The sequence below is a fragment of the Elephas maximus genome, chromosome 25, assembly GCF_024166365.1.
Source record: "Elephas maximus indicus isolate mEleMax1 chromosome 25, mEleMax1 primary haplotype, whole genome shotgun sequence".
NCBI classification, from domain to species: Eukaryota; Metazoa; Chordata; class Mammalia; order Proboscidea; family Elephantidae; genus Elephas; species Elephas maximus.
The window spans coordinates 59,072,481-59,096,767 of record NC_064843.1 but is presented as its reverse complement, the minus strand read 5'-3'; the positions used below and the strand labels follow the sequence as shown (position 1 = coordinate 59,096,767).

The following is a 24,287-nucleotide window of genomic DNA, read 5'->3' as shown; positions in this document are numbered from 1 at the left end:
CAGACTGGCTTCTTTGACTTAGCAGTATGCGTTTAAGGTTCTTTCATGTCTTGATAGCTCATTTCTATTATTCTCTGAATAATACTCCATTGTGTGGATATACATACCACAGTTTGCTTGTCCATTCACCTACTGAAGGACATCTTGGTTGCTTCCAATTTTTGGCAATTAGGAATAAAACCAAAAACACCAAACTTGTTGCCATCAAGTCGATTCCGACTCATAGCGCCCCTATAGGAGAGAGTAAGACTGCCCCACAGAGTTTCCAAGGAGTGCCTGGTGGATTCGAACTGCTGACCTTTTGGTTAGCAGCTGTAGCACTTAACCGCTATGCAATCAGGGTTTCCAATTATGACTACAGCTGCTATAAACATTTGAGTGCATGTTTGTTTGTTGACATACATTTTCATCTCACTTGGGTAAATACCCAGAGGCACAATTGTTGGATCGAATGGTATGCCTATGCTTAACTTTGTAAGAAACCATTTTGTAGGGCAATCTTTCCACTCCTTCCATTTCTAAGTGAGGAACTATAGAGCAAACCTAAATTCATGTTTAACATAAAGTCGTATGGGAGTAAACACCAGTCCAAGAAGCAGGCTACTTGAAAATACTTAGGCTGCTGCTGGTCTTGGGCCCTTCTGTTTACTGTTCAAACCATGAAATAGACAGCCTACTGATAATCAGGTTTTCCACATTAAGAAAAACAAACCTCACACGCAGTCAATGCAAAATTTTCAATTTGCCTTTCAAGGCCAAAATGAATGTTGTTTTTCAGTTGGTTTATTTATTTCCGTTTTTGTTTCTTTTTAAAGCTATGTCAGCCACTATTTATTTGTAGTAAGTCCTAAATCAATCCAGTACTCCAGGATCTGGGTGTTATAACAGAGTCTGTAGCTGGCCAATTGGTGAAAAGACGGCTTAATGACTTCTTTGCACAGTTGTTTGCTCAGAGCAACACGAACTTCTGATTCTCTGTTTTCCAGGAGAAGGTAATCTGCCAAGCCTGTGGCACAGGGAACCCTGCTCACCTGAGATACTGTGTTACCTGTGAGGGGGGCCTGCCTTCGTCACACGAGGTAGGTTGACTGCCTGTGCAGAGCCTACATTTAATGAATGCTACATGTTCAATGTTAAAAATGTTGAACAGAAAGAAATACAGTCTGGGATGGGTGAGAGAGTGCAACAGTGGTGAGAGACCAAAAAGCTTCTCTTGGCAAACTAAAAACAACATTTGCATATGTGGAGAGGGCTTTATTTATCAAAACAAAATGTTTTCGAAGTCTTGACTTCAAGGAGATTGAATAAATTTGGCAATGTCTTACAATTTTGTTCAATAATTTTCATGGGAAGCTGGCAGTAGCCAGTGGGGAGCCCACCCATCACATTACATTTACAGTTATGTCTTCTTTGACCGTGCAGGCGTGCTGCTTTTTGATGTTGAGATCATGGCGATCACCCATATCTTGGGTTTCCTGCCAGCCTATTCTGAGTGTTAGAATGAATGAGCAGGAGTATGTGCAATTTAAATATAGTGCATGGGTGCATCTTAGATGATCTATTTATGTTTATAAACTGTTTCCAATGAAGAGGAGGCTTTTAAAATTACTTCTGGTCAACTTTCCCCCTGGCCTAACATTACTGAAAAGAAGTTGGCATTTACTCGCCAACTTAGAAGAAAAAAAAATTGCTTCTTTGGGGCTACTAAATGTATTTTAGACTGTGTGAAGGATTTGCTGTCATCCCTGAGAAATTCTTTGGGAAACTGGACAAATGTGTGATGATTAGTATGGTTAGCACAGTGTCAAATGAGGATTTGGACAAGATATCTTTCAAGATTGTCTCTAATCACCGACAGCCTAAGACTGTCTGATTTGAAAAGACTCCTTTTGTTCCTAGCTTTATTGCATATACCATAATTTTATGCAAATAACGTATGCCTTCTATGTTTGCCAACAGAGGCTTCCCCTGGTGAGATATTTTCATAAATACACTGTGCTAATTTTTTTGCAGCAACACATAAAAAACTGATGTAGCGGTGTTTATGAAAATACCTCATGAGGGGAAGGGCTGCAGTTGGCAAACGAACATAGAAGACACATGTTATTTGCATAAAAACATTAATTTATATATAATAAAACTCACCTATTTCAATTATGCAGTTTAATGGATGTTGGTAATATATAAATCATATAACTACCACCACAGTAAAGATATGGAACAGTACTATTAGCCTAAAAAGTTTTCTCAGGACCCTTTGCAGACGAGCCCCTCCCCTGATCAGTTAGCCCCAGAATACACTGATCTCTTCTGTCACTCGTTTACGGAGTGTGTTTGATTTCCTTCACTTAGCATGTTTTTGAGATGTTGTTACATGTGTTAATATTTCATTTTGATTGTTGAATAGTAGTCCACAGTATGAATGTATCACAACTCGTTTATCCATTCACTAGTTAATAGACATTTGGGTTGTTTTCATTTTGGGCTATGATGAATAATGCTGCTATGGGTAATCACATACGAGTATTTGTGTGGACATGATTTTCATTCTCTTGGGTAAATACCTAAGAATGAGATTGCAGGCTTATATTGGAAGTTCACATTTACAAGTTCAGCCATACTGTTTTCCGAAGCGGCTGCACCATTTTGCATTTCTACGGGTCCTAATTTCTAGGTCCCTAAAAGACCCTCTAGAATTAAAAAAAAATAATAAATTTTTTTTTTTTAATTCTAGAGGGTCCTAATTTCTCTACTTCACCAGTGTTTGGTAGTGTCAGGCATTTTGTTAATGATAATCATTTTTTATCATTTTAATAGCTGTAGAGTTTGTAATAATATCCCCTCTTTCATTTTTGACATTGGTAATTTCTCTTTCTCTCTTCAGCCCATCTAGAGACTTACCAATAATTATTGATCTTTTCAAAGAACCAGCTTCTGGTTTATTGATTTTTCTCTATTTTTTGTTTGTCTCCTATTTCATTGATTTCTACTTTTTATTATTTCCTTCTGTTTGCTTTGGGTTTAATTTGATTTCCTTTTTCCAATTTCTTATGGTAAGAACTCAGATCATTGATTTTAAAATTTTCTTTTCTAATGATGTGATCATTGCTGTCAAGTCAGTTCCAACTCATAGTGACCCTATATGACAGAGTAGAACTACCCCATAGGGTTTCCTAGGCTATAATCTTTGTAGAAGCAGATTGCCAGGTCTTCTCTCCCACAGAGCAGCAGGTGGGTTTGAACCTCTGACCTTTTGGTTAGCTGCCAAGGCACTTAACCATTGTGCTACCGGGGCGCTTTTTCTTTTCTAGTATAAGCAGAATATGAATTTCTAAGAACTATGTTAGCAGCATCTCACAAATTTAGATATGTTATATTTTCATGATAATTCAGTTCAAAATTGCCCTTTTGGGTTAATTGAATGCTTTTTAAAATTCCATATTTGTTTTCGTATTGGAGTTTTTTAATTTTGTTACTAAGAATATACGTAGCAAAGCATATTGTTGTTGTTAGGTGCCATTGAGTCGGTTCCAACTCATAGAGACCCCATGTACAACAGAATGAAATACTATCTGATCCTGCACCATCCTCATAATTATTGCTATGTTTGAGCCGATTGTTGCAGACACTGTGCCAGTCCATCTCGTTGAGGGTCTTCCTGTTTTTCACTGACCCTTTATTAAGCATGATGTCCTTCTTCAGGGACTGATCCCTCCTGATAACATGTCCAAAGTACTTGAGACAAAGTCTCTCCATCCTCCCTTCTGAGGAGCATTCTGGCTGTACTTCTTCCCAGATAGATTTGTTTGTTCTTCTGGCAGCCCATGGTATATTTGCCAGCACCATAATTCAAAGGCATCAGTTCTTTTTTAGTCTTCCTGATTCATTGTCCAGCTTTCATATGCATGTGATGCAACTGAAAAAACACCATGGCTTGGTTCAAGCACACTTCAGTCTTCAAGGTGGCATCTTTGTTTTTTACCACTTTAAAGAGGTCCTTTGCAGCAGATTTGTCCAATGCAATGTGTCGTTTGATTTCTTGACTGCTGCTTCCAGGGGTGTTGATTGTAGATTCGAGTAATAATAAATGGAAAAGAGATTGAAATTGTCAAGTAATTCTTGACAATTTCAATCTCTTTTCCGTTTATTATGATGTTGCTTATTGGTCCAGTTGTGAGGATTTTTGTTTTCTTTATGTTGAGGTGTAATCCATACTGAAGGCTGTGGTCTTTGATCTTCATCAGTAAGTGCTTCAAGTCCTCTCCGCCTTCAGCAAGCAAGGTTGTGTCATGTGCATATTGCAGGTTGTTAATGAGTCTTCCTCCAATCCTGATGCCACATTCTTTTTCATATAGTCAAGTTTCTCGGATATAGACCCATTACTCACCAGAGAAAAATGACAGAACCCAGAAGTGCCACAACTTAATATTCATAATATCCAGGATACAACCTAAAATTAATTAACATTCAAAGAACCCAAAACTGGGGTTTATTTTTAGAATAACGGGTAGAAAGTGTGATCTGTGTTCAGATATTTTGTCTTTAACTGAGCTGCCTTGAATCTATTCTGTACAGGTGTATTTCAGCGTTTAGTAAGAAATACGAGCACACAAAATTTGGGGATCCCCTCTGTCTTAGTTATCTAATGCTGCTATAACAGAAATATCACAGGTGGATGGCTTCAACAAACAGAAGTTTGTTCTCTTACTCTAGTAGGCTAGAAGCCCAAATTCAGGGTGTCAGCTCCAGGGGAAGGCTTTCTTTCTCTGTCAGCTCTGGAGGAAGATTATTGTCATCAGTCTTCCCCTGGTCTAGGAGCTTCTCTGCACAGGAACCCTGGGTCCAAAAGACGTGCTGTGCTCCCAGCGCTGCTTTCTTGGTGATATGATGTCCCCATGTCTCTCTGGTTGCTTCTCTCTTCTGTATCTCAAAAGAGATTGACTTCAGACACAACCTAATCTTGTAGAATAAGTCCTGCCTCATTAACATAACTGCCACTAAGCCTGCCTCGTTAATATCATAGAAGCAGAATTTACAACACGTAGGAAAATCACATCAGATGACAAAATGGTGGACGATTATACAATACGGTGAATCATGGACTAGACAAGTGGACACACATTTTGGGGGGTAGGGGACAGAATTCAATCTATAACAACCTTTTTGTTTCTTTTCTTTCTGGGAGTTCTACCTTCTCAGCAGCCAAAGATTCCCCAGCCTCAGTTTTCTGGTTCCCCTGGTGAGAAATATTGCTGTTTTTCTCACTTTACATGCACTGCATAGACTGCTCTAGGCTAAAAGCACAAAGATAGAAGCTAACTTGGAATAACTCCCCTCCTCCTTACTTTATTTTTGTAAAAGGGCTTGTCTGCCTCTGTTCAATTCCCAGTGCCTCCAGATTTTATAGTTTTCTTTTTTTTTTAATCTGTCCAGGAGTTTTTCCGTATAGTCTTACTCCATCATTGCCACAAGGAAAGCCTGATTAGCTTTTTTTTTTTTTTTTTAATTCCGGTACATAATATGTGTTTATTTTTCAGGACCGGGACTAAAAACATACTAATGAGTTGGCCAGTTTAGTAAGAAAACAATATATTCCCAAATAAAATCTAATGTAATTTCGGGGTGATCTTTGGTGATATAGTCTATTGTCCTTAGTCACGGTAGTTATGGTTATATAATGTCCTTGCAAAAACTGAGTCAGTGTCTACCAAACAAGCTTTGTTTTACCTTTTCCTGCTCTGTGCATGTTTGGAAAAGGAACGTCCCCAAATACACCATGATTTTTATCAAGGAGGTGGCTTCATGAATACAGAATTCACGAATAATGAGGATCGACTGTGTTTGTCTGTTTGACTTAGGTGGTTTATGACTTTATATCACTTCCCCATCATGAGATTACATTTTGTAATATTTCAAGGCAATGCCAGAGAGAAAGATAGGGAGATTTAGAAAGTATAAAAAAATGAAAAATGCGGCACTTATGGAATTCTTGAAATAACCTTGCTGATAAACCTAAAGAAATTGCCAAGAAAAAGGTTTACTTTCTTACATATCCTTTCCCCAGGCCGCTGGATTTCTGGTATAAATAGTAAAATAATTTAAATTGATGTTATTAACTGTTAGTTGTATCATTATAGCTGGGTCTCATCCCTCAGCAAAACTGCTTTAGGAACAATTCTTAGAAGTCATTATTTTTTTTTAATTATATTTTTATGAATGGTACATCAGAGTTTAGATGTCACAGTGAGAGTATTTATCATGAAGTGCTGTGGAAGTAACAGTGCATGTTCAGTCTGATAGCTTTATGTCTTTTCTTTGTTTAGCAGCATTAATGTGATGGGGTAAGATGACTTTTCTTTCTTTAAAGCAGTGTATTAAAAATCTACTTGAACCGTAAACCGAAAACCAAACCCGTCACCATCAAGTCAATTCTGACTCATGGTGACTCTACAGGACAGAGTAGAACTGCCCCTAGGGTTTCCAAGGAGCAGCTGGTGGATTCGGACTGCCAGCCTTTTTTGGTTAACAGCTGTAGCTAACTGTAAATGAAAGGTCTGAAGGTTTATATTTAGAAGTCTAGGTCAGCAAAAATTGTATATTAAAACCTTAATTTAACAATAGGATAAATTAAAATGTAATGTCTGAAGCAAAAGTTTGCAAAGGATTTTTCCTTTGACTTATCCCAAGGTCTCCTTCTAGTTTCACAGAAATGGGGTGAGGGTAAGGGTACACAAAGAGGGCCCTCCTTTCTTGGGTTTTGGTGGATGATGGGGACTGATTGGTCTCTTTCTGGATAGATGTCTGTTTTAGGATAATAGAACAGACCCTGAAGTAAATAGGACATAGGTAGACAAATGAAGTTAACTAAAATATCCGTCTTTGAGAGAAAAAAATTCTCCTTAGAAAATATTTTTCCCAGTATGCACATTCTTATAATTGCACATGAAATATGTACAGTACAAAACCAAACCAAACCCGTTGCCGTCAAGTCATTTCCAACTCATGGCGACCTTATAGGACAGAGTAGAACTGCCCCGTGGGGTTTCCAAGGAGCAGCTGGTGGATTTGAACTGCTGACCTTTTGGTTAGCAGCCTAGCTCTTAACCACTGTGCCACCAGGACTCCAGTACACTCTTAATTAATTTATTGATTCAATATCTATTTGAATCACTTCCACCCATATGCCAAGTTGGACTAGTGGGAAAAAATTTGAAATTATAATCTTTTCCTTCAGAGAAATCAAGGTCTAGTAGAAAGCAAGATGGGAAGGATAGGAAACTGACACAGGGACTTTGGCCCTGTTCTAAGCTTCCTTTCATGTTGCCGTTAGTCATCTGAAACCATTCAACAGTCCTGTAAGGAAGCTATTGTATTGAAGAGGCTGCACAGAGTCATGGATAAGAGAAGCTTTGGAGTCAGATGGCCTGGATTCAAATACTGGGTTAGCCACCAATTTAATTTATCCTCTCTGTGCCTCAGTTTTCCTTCTCAGTAAAGTGGGGATGATGATGGCACCTGCCTCACGGGTTTGTTGTGCAGATTGAGGTGAGGGAACAGGCGCAATGCTCAGAGTAGTACCTGCACATAGTAGGTGATCAGGTGGCAGCAGCTATCATCCAGGTTTGAGGAATGAGAAAATCTCAGAACACTAAGGGATAGAAAATAAACCTCAATTGTGAAACCTTTGGAACTCAGCTGTTTTTCCATCCTTTACTTACTAATCTTTTTATATTAAATGGACAGTAGACGTGCTACCTTTGGTATTAAAGACGCTGAGGAATATCAAGTTGTGAGGGGCACTAATTCTATTGAGTCTCTGTGAAGGAATGAGTGTTCTTGGAACTAATTTATTAATTGATGAAACCCATCATTTTACCCATTTGTGCAAAAGCTGCTATATTCCTGGGGCTTGCATTGACTTGGATTTTGTTCTTTTTGGATTGGGGAGATTGGAGAATAGAGTATTGATCCTGCCTGTAAATGCTGTTTTGTTCCCCAGTCGATGTGCAGTGGTGATAAACCCACTACCCCATCCACTCAGAAAGCAGAGACCTTTTCCTGTTCCAAATGTGGTCGCCAGAATCACCGGGAGGCTTGCTTCTGCAACTGGTGTGGAACCAAGGTGGGTGTCTTAGAACTGAGTACCTCACCACTCCCCCAGAGAAATCCAAGGTCCTCTTCTGTGGCCTTGAAGATTTGGGGACTTACTTATTTACCTAAGAATCTGGACATAATGAATTCTCTTTGAGAATGGTCTCTCATAATTGTTTTGATTTGCATTCCTTTGAGGTTGAACCTTTTCACACTATTGGCATTTCTTCTTTTATGAATTGTCTGCTTACTGGCCTCTTTAAAAAAAAAAAAAAAAAGCTATCTAAATATGTACCATGCAAATAATGCAAAGGGTCTCTATGAAGGGTTCGTCTCCCTTCTCATCCCAGGCCCACAGTTCCCCTTCCCGGAAGCAATCACTGTGACCCAGTTTTTGTGGTGGTCCTTCAGATAATCCGTGCATTTATCAGTAAACTGGTAGCTTAATATGAACACTGATCCAGTTATTTTCACCTAGCAATATATCTTTTTAAAATCTCATTGTTTTCAGTGGCTTTATAATATTCCATTGTCTGGATGCACCATGATAGACTTAGGCAGTTCTATATTCTGGACATTTAGGTTTTTTCCAGTTATTTCTTCCAATAGCACGATGCTTCAGGGAATGGACTTGAATATACTTCTTTGTGTATTGTCCCTATGTAGAATAAATTCTAGAAGTTGGAATTGCTGGGTCAGAGTGTATGAGCATGTTATATTTATGACTAGAGTTTATATGGTTTGGGAAAAATATGATTCTATGGGAAAATATCATTATTATTCATAAAAATAGAAAATGTTTCCTATCTTCTAGCCTGGTATTTCCACTTGCTATTCTGTTTGTCTTAAATGTGGAGCTAGCAATTACCCATCTGCTCGATTTTGTGGCTCCTGTGGCATTTCTTTGGAGTCCTTGACAAGACTAAGCTTGGAAAACAGCGTGGCCCGAGCTACTGGAGAACTCTGCCCTTTTTCTAAGGTGAGGCCTCCACCATGGTAAGAGCTAGTGCCCTAGAAGAGAATGTGACCCTGAATTTGTGTACTCTGTGAATCAACCCAGGCCTTGGGATTCCTTGGGAAAGAGAGCCAAAACACTTAGACCATTGTTTAAAACAACAAACAAACAAAAAAACTCAAAGAAATTGAAACTTAAGGGTTATTCCAAGTAGCTATTCTATATGCATATAAGGAGACCATTCTGAATCTAAAAACAATAAAAAAAAAAAAATGGCTCCATGTGGGCTAGTTCTAATGAAGTTTATGAAGAGAAGAGGAGGGAGAAGAATAGAAGATAACCACTGGCTAATCTTAACATGACTGATTGAACCCTGCCCTCCCCTTTTTACTGAGGTCAGCTGTTACCAGGTTACTAGGTGGTCTCTGGGCTGGCTGCTAAAAATTTGGCAACCCACCCACCTATAGCCATGAGACCGTTTGAAATTTAAATTAAGCCTCCTGTCTTTTAAATCATAAAGGTAATGGTTTTGTTATTTTCCTTGTTATAGTGTTTGTTATAACCAGGCTGCGAAGTTGATTTAGCATCTTTGGGCCAGCGAAGCTGCAGGCAAGATCAATTTTAGGTCAGATATTTATAAGTTCCTAGGTTAGAAAAAAACCCTTAAAATCAGAGTAAGATTTTTTTCTTTTGTTACTAATTTTTTTCTTTGACATCTTTCACGTGGACTTTCAATGAAGTGTGTAAATAAACTCAGCTGGTTTAGATTTTAAACACCTGAATGATTTCTTCAGAAATCAAAAATCTGGATATGCATTTATCTGTAGTCGATTGAGGTCCAACTGTATTTGCAAAGCAAGGGGCATGTCTCTCGGGAGAAGTAGATTCAAAACACGTGGGACGGAATGTGCTTCCCTTCTCTTGAACTTATTTTGTAGCATTCTGAGAACTTTTCCTCATGCTCTTTTATATTTTAGAAAGACTTCACCAGGTATGTAAGATTGCTTTTGCCGTTTGTAACAGCTGGGCGTAGTTTGAGGAAAACCTCACAAGGTTTTTTTCAGCACTTAAGCTGTAACTGGCTTTTCCTTAGTATTTTCGTGAATTTTTCTAAGCTAGATAAAGATTTTTCAGGGTTCTCCTTATCACTTCATTTTAAGAATTTGAAGGGTGATAATTATCAGAGAGAGTGCATATGCACAGTGCTGAAATGAGTTCTTTTATGTGGACTTTTGCCTCGGTTTGGAAAAACAGCTAAACCCTAGATCTTTGGAGAAGCAACTTGGGGTAGGGGCTCTCAGGTAGTTTTCAGTCCCAGAAGGTTTGTTATTTTTGACCAGGGGATTTCCCAGGTTAATTGCCATTTCAGGGTAAACTGTAAACAACTCGATGGTTTGATACTTTCATCTGGCCCTATGCTGTGACTTGAAACTGACTTGACAGCAGCGGATTTGGTTTTATGCTACAGCCTGCCCTGTGACTAGTCTGTTTTACTCACCTTAACTGGATTGGTTGGTTTACTAGTCAAAAAGGTGGTGTGTAAAACCACCCCATAGGATGGAGCGACTTGGCGGTCCACCAGGGGGATTGGTCGGTTTGTGGTCCTGCTCGGAGGGCCATGTGGGCTAGTTACAATGAAGCTTATAAAGAGAAGAGGAGGGAGGGCCCACAGAGGTTTTTAGAGGCGAGGGGGCAACTTCAAGACCCAGAAGAGCCTGGAGTGGAGCAGTTTTTTCCCGGGGTTTTCTTTGAGGAGTACTTCCTAAAAGAGCTATAATATGGGTCAAGGACTATAACTGTGAAGACAGCAAGAGGCCCAGAAGGGACCCTATGGCAGAGCTGGCAGCAATGGCAGAGAGCTGCTGCTGGAAGAGAAGCAGCTGAGCCAGCTGTTACACTGACTATGAGCTGGTCCAGTTAGCAGCTTCTGGCAGGGCGGCCAGAGGCAAGGAGGCCTGCACAGCCTAGAAAGGACCTGCATGACCAAGGGGGCCTGCTTACGTGGCTGAGAAGGTCGGCGTGCACGGCTGAAGGGGCCTGCTTGCACAGCTGAGAGCAGCTGAGAATGCTGTCCTGCACTGAAGAAAGGAGGGATGTGCTCTTCACTTCAGGGGAGCCTTCTAGACCTTACCCATGTACTTCCTGATCCTGATTCCAACTTTTTCCTGTTACTTCCAAGTTGATACTGATCCCAAGTTGTAGCCTGTTACTTTCTTAATACATCACATAACTGTGAGTATGGTCTGTGAGTTCTGTGTGGCCATTGCAGTGATTCGTCGAACCCTTCAGAGTAGATGGTGGTGTTTGGGGGAATGGCTGGTGTCAGAAATGGTGAAGAAGCTGGAAAGCAGAGGCGTGTCTGACCTCTGTCCTATAGGAACCAGCTTTGCCCTGATCCTTACCCTTCATGAATTTAGACATTTGCATACATTTTTAGGGAACTCAAGGGCAGTTTAGATCCACCAGCTGCTCCTTGAAACCCTGTGGAGCAGTTCTACGCCGTCTTATAGCGTTGCTATAAGCCGGAATTGACTCGACGGCACCTAACAACAACAACAACAACAACATGGTCTTCTTAGCCCAGGTTGAAAGATTCATGGATTCAGGGACTGCCGCTATCCCATATGCACCTTTGTGCTAATGAGACAAAGGTACCCTTTCCTCTAGACACTTGACCGCCATCTGTTGGAAATTGACCGTAATACACTAATTTGTTAGACATTTTCTTTTACCTACCAGAAAATTGTCCCAATAAATGTAAAATATATGATGTCCACCATGTGAATGATGTCCCTTGAGATGTGGTTCCTTTGTGCAGTGCACAACCTACACAGTCTTACGTGGTATCCCTGCCAGGCCCCCAGGTCCAGATGCAGGAGAGCATCTCAGAGAAAATGTTGGTGCCCAGTGGGTGAATCTGGATGGGGAGTGGCGTCTATGCTCCATTGAAGGGTAGAGCTGAGAGGGTTGATATCTTCCAGGCCTCACTTAGGACAGGGAACATCAGGTGATTTGCTGGATTTGAGATAATAAACGTCACAGGAATGGGACTGGCTTTATGGATCATATTGGAAGTTTCTAGTGAATACAGAAGTAAGGAACATGAGGCAAGGGCTGGAAAATCCCTTTTTAGTTCAATGTGAAGTTTTCTAGGAGATAATTCTACTTCTGATTAGCATTCTTTTCTATGAGCAAACTAGAGAATTCATTAAATTATATTCCATTTTTTTATGTTTTCTGCCTTGCTTGTAGCCCCGCTCTGCCTGGCAGTCCCTGAGTGTTCTTGTGCCTAGATCTGATGCTGGGACTAAGAAGGATGTCGGCACACAGACAGTTGGCCTGTTCTACCCATCCAGCAAGCTACTAGCAAAGAAGGAACTGGAGCTGACTTCTCAAGAACAAAGGCGGGCGAAGATGAGTGACCATAGACCTATCCTCACAGCCATCAGCCCGGGAAGAGGTGATGGGAAAAACTCAATTTCTTGGGATCAGGAGGGAGCTCATTCTTTTTCTCAAAACAAAACAAAATGACTTCTTCACTTTCTTCTTCCTTTGAGTTTTTTTGTGTGTGTATGAAAAGTGACTTTATTTTATTGGTCTTTTTTCCAAGTAATTATGTGTTCGAATAATAGCTCTTCTTAAAGCTTCCAGCGCGGTGACATCTTAGCCCACAGCCCTGTTTTGTACCTCATAAATCACACAGTGCATACTGCCTGCTTGTATTACGGTAGAAATGTCATGAGTCTGTTGTCATTATTGCCATCTGCTGTGTCTCTTTTTTTTTAATAATTTGGTTTTGTTGAGAATATACACAGCAGAGCGTACACCCATTCAGCAGTTTCATCGTGTACGGCCCATGCTATTATCTCTTACTGCACCGTTGTCCCTTTCCTCTGTCTCAAACGTACAAGTGCCAAAGTGTTCAACTTGCCCCCGAGCAGAGTCAGAAACTTGCCCTTCTGTGGCTGGGAATGACCAGATGGGCACCGCCAGGCGCCCAGTCAGAACCAGCAGGGCTATTAGCTCAATATATTTTGAAGACAAAAGCCTTTTTATTTGAATAAATTCCAACTTATTAATTTTTTTTTTTCGTACTTTGCGTGTTGTGTGACATGGTTAAGAAATCTATGCCAAATCTAAGGTCACTACGATTTTATGCTTTGTTTTCTTCTGGAAGTTCTATATTTTAACTCTTACATTTAGTCTGTGATCTATTTCAAGTTAATTTTGTATATGGCTTGGGGTAATGGTCGAGGTTCAGTTTTCTGCATTTGGCTATTTCATTGTTCCAGTATCATCTGTTGAAAATGTTATTCTTTCCCCCATTGAGCTGCATTGGCACCTTTGTCAAAAATCAGTTGACCATGTACGTGTGGGTTAATTTTTGGACTCCGTTCTGTTCCATTGATCTCTTTGTCTACTTTTACACCAATACTACATTGCTTAATTATTGTAGCTTTCTAATAGGTCTTGAAATCAGGTAGTGTAAGTTCTGTTCTTTTTCAAAGTTGTTTTGGCTGTTTCTAGGCCCTTTATCTTTCCATATAAATTTTCAAATCAGCCTGTCAGCTTCTACAAAAACCTTCTGAAATGAGCAGTAACACAATGGATGCCCCCAAATAGCACGCTGACCCAAATATCAGTGAGATACTGTTCCTATAAAAATTGCTGTTTCAGAAATGCAACTGACTTATTTTTATAGCTGTGGCATTATGTGGTCTTGAGGGCATTTCTCACTCTTGTTGCAACAGACTCAAGAAATGGAGATGCAGATTCAGACTCTTAGAGGGGAAGGATGGATGTAAAGTCAGGAGGGGTGGGCGCAGTGATGAAGCCACAGTCAATCTCTGACAAGCCAGCATGTTTTGTCTTTTTAGAGGGCAAGTTTGGAGGGACTTTGTAATTGAAAGCAGGTGTTTAAAAGATGCTTCCAAGGTACACTAAGGAGCAATGGTATGTACATCCCATTTCTTCCTGTTTCCAGTTAGCGCATTACTAAGATCTACCATGGGCAATAGACCCTGTAAGCAGAATAGACGTGATCTGTGGGGGAGATTGCTGTTTGCTGCCCAGTGTCCTTTCACACCTGCTCCTTACAAACAGAGCCCTCTGTTCATTTTGGGATGGCTCTGTGCATACTAAAACCACATTTTCTGGCTTCCCTTTTAGTTGGGGGTGGTCACATGACATGGTACATGAGCAGTACTTACTGGGGGCATTCTGGAAGAATCCTCAAATGGCTGACACAGCAGGAACTTGCCCATTTTGTCTCCCCACATTCTCTTTCATTTATTTATTACCTGGTGCATTGAACAAGCACAACTTGCAATGCAACTGTTTCCACTGACCCTGTGGGATAACCTTTCCTTGTTCCTTACTGGAGCTGTGGGCAGGCTTGACTTTCTGCTCACTCTGCATGACAGAGTCCTACAGCCATTCTCATTGAGGGCATTAGTGGTTCAGTGGCTTAATATTACTAAGAGGGCAGTATTCCCCAAATTTATCTACAAATTCAATATCATAATCCCAGCTGGCTTCTTTGTAGAAATTGACAAGTTGGTCCTAAAATTCATATAGAAATGCAGGGAACCCAGAATAGCTAAAACAATCTTGAAAATGGGGTGTCTTTTCATTTATTTAGATCTTCTTCAATTTCTTTCCATAATTTTGTACTTCTCAATTTTCTTTTGTTAAATTTATTCCTAAGTTTTTTGTTTTTTATGTTTTTTTTTTGATGCTGTCATAAATGGGGAGCCCTGGTGGCATAGTAGTTAAGTGTTCAGCTGCTAACCAAAAGGTCGGCAGTTCAAATTCACCAGCCCCTTCTTGGAAACCCTACGGGGCAGTTCTGTTCTGTCCTGTAGGGTCACTGTAAATCAGAATCAACTTGATGGCAGTTGAGTGTCATAAATGGAATTGTTTTCTTAATTTCATTATTCACATTGTTCACTGGCAGTGTATAGACATATAATTGATTTTTATGTATTGGTTTTTACTGAGCCCCAGCTGTCCACAGTAGTAACTAGTTTAACATATTCCTCAGTGACTTTGCTCCCTTCCCTGTCTCACTGTCTCTACTCCACCTCTTGTGCTTCCCAGGATCACCATCCAAATAAGTCACCTGTCGTAAGTCTTTCTCTCAGGCTCTGCACTCAGGGGAACCCAAACTAAGACACTCAGGCTCTTTTATTTAATCTCATAACAACACATTAGGTAGGAGGTCTTAGTCCTATTTTATAGGTAAGGGAAATGAGGCTTAGGGAGATTAAATGTCTGGCTCAAGTTCACTAAACTAATAAATGGTAGATTAAATGTGGTTCTGTTTGAACTCCAATTCATATGCTCTTTCCACTAAATCATGCCAAGTGACCTTAAAAAAGCTACCCAATTGCTCTCAGGTATGTGCTGAGACTGTGCTCATTGGAAAAATGATTTGATATGGATTTTCAGACTCATGGCCCCTGGGCAGAGCAGGCAAGTAAAGGCGGAAAGCTTTACTTACAGGGGCTGTGGGTGAGGGCTATGCCCTGCCCAAAGAGGTCAGCTCTTCCTCCAGCTCAGCCAAGCCTGTGCAGCCAGGCAGGCCACATCTTCTAGTTGTACATAAGAAACCAGAAATTCAGACTTTCATGTAAAATCCTACGAGCTTTAAATGTTGTTGTTAGTTGTCATTAAATCCATTCTGACTCATGGTGACGCCGTGTGTACAGAGTAGAACTGTTCTGTAGGGTTTTCAAGGCTGTGACCTTTCGGAAGCAGTTCATCAGGCCTGTCTTCCAAGGTACCTCTGGGTTTGTTCAAACTGCCAATCTTTCATCTAGTAGTTGAGCGCTTAACCATTTCCGTCACCAGAGGACTCCAAGCTTTAAATGGTTAGCAACTAATTCAGATGTGTTTAAAGTCCTGTGTGGATTTCATGAAGCCCTGGTGACACAATGGTTAAGAGCTCAGCTGCTAACCAAAAGGTCAGCAGTTCAAATCCACCAGCTGCTCCTTGGAAACCCTATGGAGCAGTTCTACTCTGTACTATAGGTCTGTGTATGAGTTGGAATCGACTCGACGGCAACAGGTTTGGTTTTGGTGTTTGTGGACTTCATGGGAGCACAAGGGAACTTTCTGAGTGATGGAAATGTTCTGTATGTCGATTGGGATGGTACTTACATAGGTGCATACATTTGCCAAACCTCAAACTCTGCATTTAAAATAGGTGCATTTTATTATGTAAGTTATATCTCAATATGGTTCATTTAAAAAAAAAAAAGACTCCATGTGGGGCAATCAAAATATGTCCTTTTGAGAATCTATGATATTCTGTGATTAGTGTTAATGTTAGTTGCTGTCGAGTTAGTTCCAACTCATGGTGACCCTGTGTGTGCAGAGTAGAATTGTGCAGGTTTTCAACGCTGTGACTTTTGAGAAGCAGATCACCAGGCCTGTTTTCTGAGGTGGCTTTAGGTGGGTTCGAACCACCAACCTTTTGGCTAGTAGTTGAGTGAGTAACCGTTTGCACCCGCCAGGGACTGCATTCTGTGATTAGTTATGTATAAAATGAACCTGATAGCAACAATGGAACTTGACCCAGTACATAGTTGAGGTTCAAGAAGTAAAATAATCACAAAGCTTGGCGGTGGAAAATAACCTCTCTGAGAATGCACACTCCATGCGATCGTTTTCTTTCTCAGCTGCAGAAGAATCATCCACGTGGCTGAGTGTGGGTGTCTCTTCTTCCTTTAGGATATTGGAGAAAACAGTTGGATCATATCTCTGCTCATCTCAGGTCTTATGCTCAGAACAACCCTGAATTCCGGACCTTAATTGCAGAACCCAGGATGGGAAAGGTGGGAAACTCTGAGTCCAGAGCGCTTCTGTGGGATCAGGCTGAAGCGTCCCCCAACCCCCGGGGCTTTGCCTGAAATTGCACCCTTGCTTGCTTCTTTGTTTTATCTGCACTGCTTTCCACGCTTTCTTACTAGTCCCCCCTTGTCATTGTGAGCGTTGTCTCAGGGTCTGCTTCTGGAGCACTTGACCTGAGACAGTAAGATTCTGAACGCCTCATGCTTAGAGGGCATATGTTATGGAAATTCTGATGGTCAGAGCTAAAAGGCCTGGAAGAGTTTAGTCCAGCCAAATTGTGCACTTAAATCATATACTCTGTTAACAGCAATAATAATCATCATGATTGCCGTTTAACAGTGTACTCAGTATCTATATAGTATTCATCATCTCGCCCTCATAACAAACCTACAAGGTAGGAGTATTATATTTGTGGCAGTTTAAAAAATGGCCACAAATTCTTTGACAGTCTTGCCTTCAAAAGGTTGAATCTATGTCCTTCCCTTGAATCTGGGTGGGCCGTGACCATTCTAACTAATAAATTATGGCAGAAGTGATGCTGTGTGGCTTCCAAGGCTGGGTCCTATAAGGCCAAGCATCTTCGTCCTGCTGGTACACTCATCTCCAGATGCTCCCTCTTGAGAAGCTCCATCTTGGAACCCAGCCACCCTGCTGTGAGAGGCCCAAGCCACACGGAATGGCTACATGTGGGTGCACCAGTATGCTGCCCCAGCTGAACCCAGTCTTCATTCATTCCAGCTCAGGTGTCAGGCATAAAATGATGAGACAAGATAATTCCAGCCCTGAACATCGAGCCACCCCCTCACCACTTGTGTCTTTCCAGCTGAAGCCTCAGATATGTGAGGCTTCTGCCCTATCTGAATCCATGAGCATAATAAAATGGGTGTTCTTTAATGCCACTAAGTTTGGAGTGTTTTTTTACACTGCAGTAGATCATCAGAACAAGCCTTATTTGACACACAGGAAAACTGAGGCTCAGAGAGGTTTGATGACTTGCCCAAGACTGCACTGCTGGGTTTTGGGGGAATTCAGGACTTGAAGCCAGGTCTGTTGGACCCTAAACCCCATGCCCTTTCTCTGGAACTACACTATCACTGTAAAGAGACAAGCTTTGTGAGAGAAGCCTTTCCTCTGTTTGTCATGAGACTAGTAGGAACCTTTTCAAATCTGCCTGTCCACTCCTCTGCCACCAAATAGGCCAACATGGAACTATTTTTTGTCAAGTATTGCTCAATTTTCTTTGATAATCTATTTTGATGATTTATAAACTCTTTGGTCTAATCCAGGAGTCTGTAAACTATGGCCTGCAGGGCAAATCTAGCCTGCTGACCAGTTCCGTAAATAAAGTTTTATTGGATCACAGCTACACCCAATCATTTACTTATTGTCTGTGTCTGCTTTTGTGCTAAATAGCAAAGTTGAGTATTAGTAACAGAGACCATATGGCCCACAAAACCTAAAACATTGCTATCTGTCCCTTTACCAAAAACATTTACTAACTTCTGGTTTAATCTAAATTCTTACCACTACTCGTAGAAAAAGCTGTTCAACTGTGATACTTGTTCCCTAATTGCCAAGGCCTCCCTCCCATACCCACTTATGATTAAAACTTAAAATGTATCTCTTATAGAAAGCGTAAATGTGGGTCTTGCTTTCTAATCTAATTTGACAATCTCTACTCTTTTATTGGAGTATTTAGTTTATAATTAATAGAATTATTGATATGGCTGGATTTGAGTCTGCCATTATGGTATTTCTTTTCTATTTATTTCATCTAGTTTTTGTTTCTCTGTCCTCTCTCCTGCCCTCTTTCATGTTAATTAAATATTTAATTAGCACTTAACACCTCAGATTTTCTAGATTGTTGCTCAAGTTGATGAGTCCCACACCCATGGTTGTGAATTCTTTTTAATTCTTTTTTAAAAGCTTACCTCTGCTACTGTCCATGAAGATGGTTGTGAGGTTAGCATCAGGCTGAATTATATTAAAGTCTCAAGCAAGGTAAGTAAAATCCTCAGAAATTATTCATTTGAGAATTAACTGAACTAGTAAATTGTGGCTTACAGTTTATAGAAATGATGTCTAATCCAAGGAAAGAAGTTTTGGTTATTCTGAAACTTGACTATAAAAAACTATAGGCAAGGAATTTCATAAATTGAATAAGTAATATAGTGAAGTATCAAAGAAGGCAGCTTTTAGGCATGTAAAAATACATCAAGAACTGGAATTATCACTCACCGTATTGGTCCTATAGTTCTCAGGCTTATTAGTACTCACTGAAGTCTGACGGCATGTCTGTGATACAATTGATTTGGGGAAAGACTGATAAAATGTTTGTTGATATGGGCTTTGGCCTATTTGCCTTATATAAAATAAATCAAACTTTTGGCCACGTCTCTCTTGATCTGCTCTCTTATTTGGTGGCTGGAGCATTGCCACAGGGCTTGTAAGTGTGTGATTGATGTCTGCAGCTTTAGTTTTATTGGACAAGAAGTCAGAATATGCAAAAGAATAATTAATGGGTTGTTAAGATGGGTAAAGAAGTCAAGGAAAAGGAGGGGAGCAAACACTTATTAGGCCCTGGCTATGTGCTCTGTAGGGTTGTAAAAGTGTCTATGAAATTAGGATAGATACAGGGCCCTGTCTAACTCAGAAAAGAGATGGGAGTATCAAATGGGATAATGGACATGAAAGTGCTTTGAAGCCCATTCAAGCACTAAATGCTATGTTTAGAGCAGAACCTGGGCCACGGAGATGCTCTCAGGTTAAGGGAGGGAGGGAGAGAAGCAGGACAAAGTGGGGAATGTGTGTGAGGCTGTATCTTGAGCAGCCTAGCTTTAGCCACATCCATGGGGAGCTCTGGAGCACAAGTAACTCCACGAAGTTGTCTGTGCATGAGGCAAGAGGAGGAAGGGCCATAACCTCTAGAGCAAGGCAGCACACATCTACTGAGGGCAGGTCCCTGGAGAAGATGGTCAGCCATGAGCAGTTAGCACCTGGGTTGGATATCCTGACTGGAAGGGGGGACTGGGTGGGGTACCGACAGCATCTATGACACACTGTCTATCAAGCAGACGGGGAGGAATTGTCCCCAGGTTGAATGTCTTCTTTCTTAGATGCGTGTTTTAGTGTCTGGGGAATAGCAGAAGCTTTCCCATGGCAGGAGGACAGCTGCATGGGGTGGGGCAGGATGCCAGCTGGGGAACCAGTCCAGGTGGGTACAGAATTCCAAGTTGGGCTCATTTCATAGCACCTATTTTTATTTTCTTTCATTTCACTTTCACAACATCCCTCTGAGATAGGTCGTAATATTTCCATTCTGCAGGTGAGGAAACCAAGGCTCAGAGAAATTAAGCAAATTTTTTCTTCTGAGGTCAAGAAGGTGACAGAACCAGGATTCAAACTCTGCAGCCTGGAGACACCCCATCCTGCTACCCTAATTCCAAGACATTGAAGAGTTTTAAGCAGGGGAGGGCTACAGTTGGTTAAAAATTGTACAAAGGTGACAGGGCAGCCAGATGGAAGGTGGGCTGGCAGAAACTTGTTGGAAGGCTGTTGGAGTGGTCCTCACGTGAGACGAGGGGCTGCAACCGTAGTGACTTAGAGAAGGGGCCGGACTGAAGTGCTGTTTAAAAGGCAAAACGGACAAAATGTCATGGTGAGGTGAGAAGGATGTCAGGAAGGGTGTTGGGGTTTCAGGCTTGACTGGGTAGATAGATATGTCATTGACAAAAGAGGAACAGGTGGACAGGGAGAGAATTCTTTCTGTTGAGACACAGCAGCCTCTCCATCACTTGTGGTGCTTGAATTTTGTCATTGGCCAGAACCTTGACTTCAACAAGGTGGTGGATTTCAGTGACCACTTTCTGAGCAGTGTCACCGAGGGTGGTAATGGGCTGTTCAGCAGCAGATCCAGCTCGGGTGAGTTGTTCCCCTCTGGGGATTTTTAAACAATTGATGGACTTGCAAGGACAATAGAGAATCACTTAAAGTTTGCTAGCCCAACCACACATTTTTATGTTCCAGCCATTTTATTCCTCTGGCTTCCCTGAAGTTGGGGCAAGACTTTCAAGTCTGTCACAGGACCTGGGCAGATTCACTTGGGGGTACTCTTTTGGGCCTGAAAATGTCAATCCCTTCTACTCTCACCTTTCCTCTAGTTCCTGGACTGAGGGAAATAGCTCCAGGAGTCCTTCCGACCAGTTTTAATTAAATAGAAATATCTCAAAGTCTCCTTGAGTGGCATTAAAGCAGAGTAGTTCTTTATCTATGGGCAGTGGGAGGCAGCATCACTTTGGACTTCAACTTTTTGTCATTTCAGTGAGTGACTACAGCCAGAGTCCCTCAGATACCACTGAAAAAGCCAAGAGGACAAAGAACTTCAAGGCCAAAAAATTTCAAGAGAAGAAAGAACAGCTTAGAGTATGTGTACTTGTAGCTGTCTTCTTCAGCGGGTCTATTTGTTTTATTTTCACTTTTTTTTTTAATGGAAAAATACTGTCTTATTTTCTGTTTTTCCTTTTTTTTTTTTTTTTTAATAACAGTGTATTTTTATTTTCTGTGGGCAGAATCCTCCCAGATAGCTCAAGAATTCTTGAATTACTTCTGTTTCCTCTGGGGTCATTTCTCTCTGCTCATTTTGTTCCTTCTTTTTTATGTTTTTGGTTTGCCTCAAATATGCAATGGTCCTTGGTTGTCTGATCATGTTGACAAATGAAGGAATAGTCTGAGTAGTACAGGTGCCTGGCATGGGTGTCCAGATGGGCATGTGGCCTGTGTGGGTGGACCTGGCATGCTGTTGGGCAGACTTCCCTGGAGGATATGTGGGCAGGGAGCGTGGAGAAAGCCATGGGGTACCCTAAATTGTCACTCTGGAGGTGGTAGTGGCACTGGTGGTGTGAAATGCTCTAGTGTATTTCATTCCTGGGTGGAGCTGTCCTTCTATCTTTTCCCTCCACACTCTCCCCTGTGTCTGTTATGGCAGTCTGGCTTTGCCTTCCTTCCTTTTTCATCCTCAGTGCTCCCAATAGAAACCTTTGTCATGCAAACCACATACTTTCTGAAAAATAGTTATCAGGATTTAAGGAAGGAGCAAGAGTTTCCTGCCCTTTTTGCATTGGCGAGAAGGAGAGGTCAACAGCTATCTTATTATTCACAATAAACCCATTGCCGTCAAGTCAATTCCAATTTATAGTAACCTTATAAAACTTTTTTCTATAGGACAGAGCAGAACTGCCCCATAGGGTTTCCAGGGAGCAGCTGGTGGATTTGAACTGCTAGCTGTAGTTCTTAACCACTGTGCCACCAGGGCCATTCACAATAAAGCCCTTTAATAATGCATTCATGTGTTCAGCTTATATCTAACCACTGCCTTCCTTGTTGATTAACTTTGAGCTTCTCCAGAAAACACTCCTAACTCTGGTGTCTTCAGCTGGTTTTTCTTTGATTTCCATATCAGTCAGATTTCATTTACTTTCAATATTCTTGAGATTCTTCAAAATTTCTGGTCCACTGATGTTACACTTTCAGAGTGTCCCAAGCTGTTAGAGTTTTCTTTTTAAAAATATATGAACAATTTCAGTCGGAGCTTTGGAGAAAGAAATCGTGGATGTCCTTGTCTAGTTCACCACCTCACTTTCTAGTTAGTTCTTTTTGGCTGCAGTATGACAAACAGATGCAATTAGGAACAAGCCCCAAAGCCTTGTCTCCTAGCCTGAGATGAAGATGGGGTACCATGTCAGTTCTTTTCCTCCACCTTCAGCTTCCTTAAAACCAAACCCACTTCTGTGAAGTCTACTCCAACTGATGGCAACCCTATAGGACAGAGTAGAACTGCTGCAGGTTTCCAAGGCTGTAAATCTTTATGGAAGCAGTTTGCCACATCTTTCTCCCATGGAGCAGCTGGTGGGTTTGAACTGCTGACTTTTTGGTTAGCAGCTGAGCATTTTAATCACTGTGCCTAAAGCTTCCTTAGTGGTGTGCATATCAGCCTTCTGACTTGCATCATGATTTCTCTGAAGGCAAGGAATCTGTTCTTCATCTTGTTTTTTCCCACCACATACTTTGCATGCGATAAACACCAGTGAATTTGGGTTGAAGACCTTAGAATTATCTTAAGTTTTTTTCTATAAATTTTAATTATTTTGTTGTTATTGAGAATATACACAGCAAAACATACACCAGTTCAATGGTTTCTACATGTACAGTTTAATGGCATTGACTACATTCTTCCAGTTGTATAACCCTTCTCACTCTCCTTCTCTGAGTTATTCCCCTCTCATGAACCTTGACTTCACTGCCCCCTAAAGTTCCTATCTAATCTTTTGAGTTGCTGTCCTCAATTTGATTCCATATAGATAGTTCTTAAAAGAGCACAATGCTCAAGGCAGACCTGTTTTACTAGTTAAGCTAAACCATTGTTCAGTTTTAAGATGACTTCAGGGGATATTTTTGGTTTACAGTTTAAAGATTATCTTGGGGCAATAGTTTCAGGGTTTCATCCACCCTCCTCAGCTCTGAGAGTCCATGAGAATTTGAAATTCTATTCTGCATTTCCCCCCTACTGATCAGGATTTTTCTATGGAACCTTTGATCAAAATGTTCAGAAATGGTAGCTGGGCACCATCCAGTTCTTCTGAACTTATGACGAAGGAGGCAGTTGTTCATGGAGGCAGTTAGCCCCACATTCCATATCCTCCTCCTATCCCTGAGTATCTTTTCTTCCTCTGTTGTTCCAGGTGAATAGAGACCAATTGTTGTGCATTGGATGGCTGCTTGCAAGCTTTTAAGACCCCAGGCACTTCACAATGAGAACTAGGAGGTAGAACAGAACACTAAACACAATATTAGGCCAATTAACTGGGATGTCCCGTGAAACCAGGACCCTAAACATCCAAATCAAAGAACCAAATCCCATGAGGTGTTTGATTGTACATAAGCAGCCTAAACAGCTACTCTTTTTTTTTTTTTATCATTGTAAATGTATCTATCACACAACTTTTGGCAACTGAACTTTTTACAGGTATACAACTTGTTGACAGCAGTTTTAATAATTGGCTGTGCAACCCTACCCTTAATCAATCCAATTTTTCCATCACCAATAACCCCGCTTTTCCTCCTCCCTCCCACTCCTGGTAACCACTGATAAACTTTGGTCTCTATTCATTTGCCTTTTCTTGTCTTTTTATGTAAGCGAGGTCATACAATATTCGTCCTTTTTATAATTGACTTCTTTGACTCAGCAAAATGTCTTCAAGCTCCGTCTATACTGTAGCATGTATCAAGACTTCGTTTCTCCTGCTGGCTGAGTAGTATTTCACTGTATGTAGTACCACATTTCGTTTAGCCATTCATCTGCTTATGGGCATTTAGATTGTTGCCACCTTTT

The 24,287-nt window shown here is 40.9% G+C and overlaps 1 protein-coding gene across 3 annotated transcripts in view; it reads left to right on the top strand.

Moving 5' to 3' along the window:
• The window catches only part of DZANK1 (double zinc ribbon and ankyrin repeat domains 1), a 117,476-nt gene that overhangs the window by 49,542 nt on the left and 43,647 nt on the right, over positions 1–24,287 (top strand). For all 3 annotated transcript variants that reach the window (XM_049869997.1, XM_049869995.1, XM_049869996.1), the window contains 8 exons: positions 987–1,079; positions 8,000–8,122; positions 8,906–9,070; positions 12,299–12,506; positions 16,781–16,884; positions 18,827–18,901; positions 20,725–20,821; positions 21,222–21,322. In XM_049869997.1, the coding sequence (XP_049725954.1) occupies positions 987–1,079; positions 8,000–8,122; positions 8,906–9,070; positions 12,299–12,506; positions 16,781–16,884; positions 18,827–18,901; positions 20,725–20,821; positions 21,222–21,322 (966 nt within the window). The remainder of the gene's footprint in view (positions 1–986; positions 1,080–7,999; positions 8,123–8,905; positions 9,071–12,298; positions 12,507–16,780; positions 16,885–18,826; positions 18,902–20,724; positions 20,822–21,221; positions 21,323–24,287) is intronic.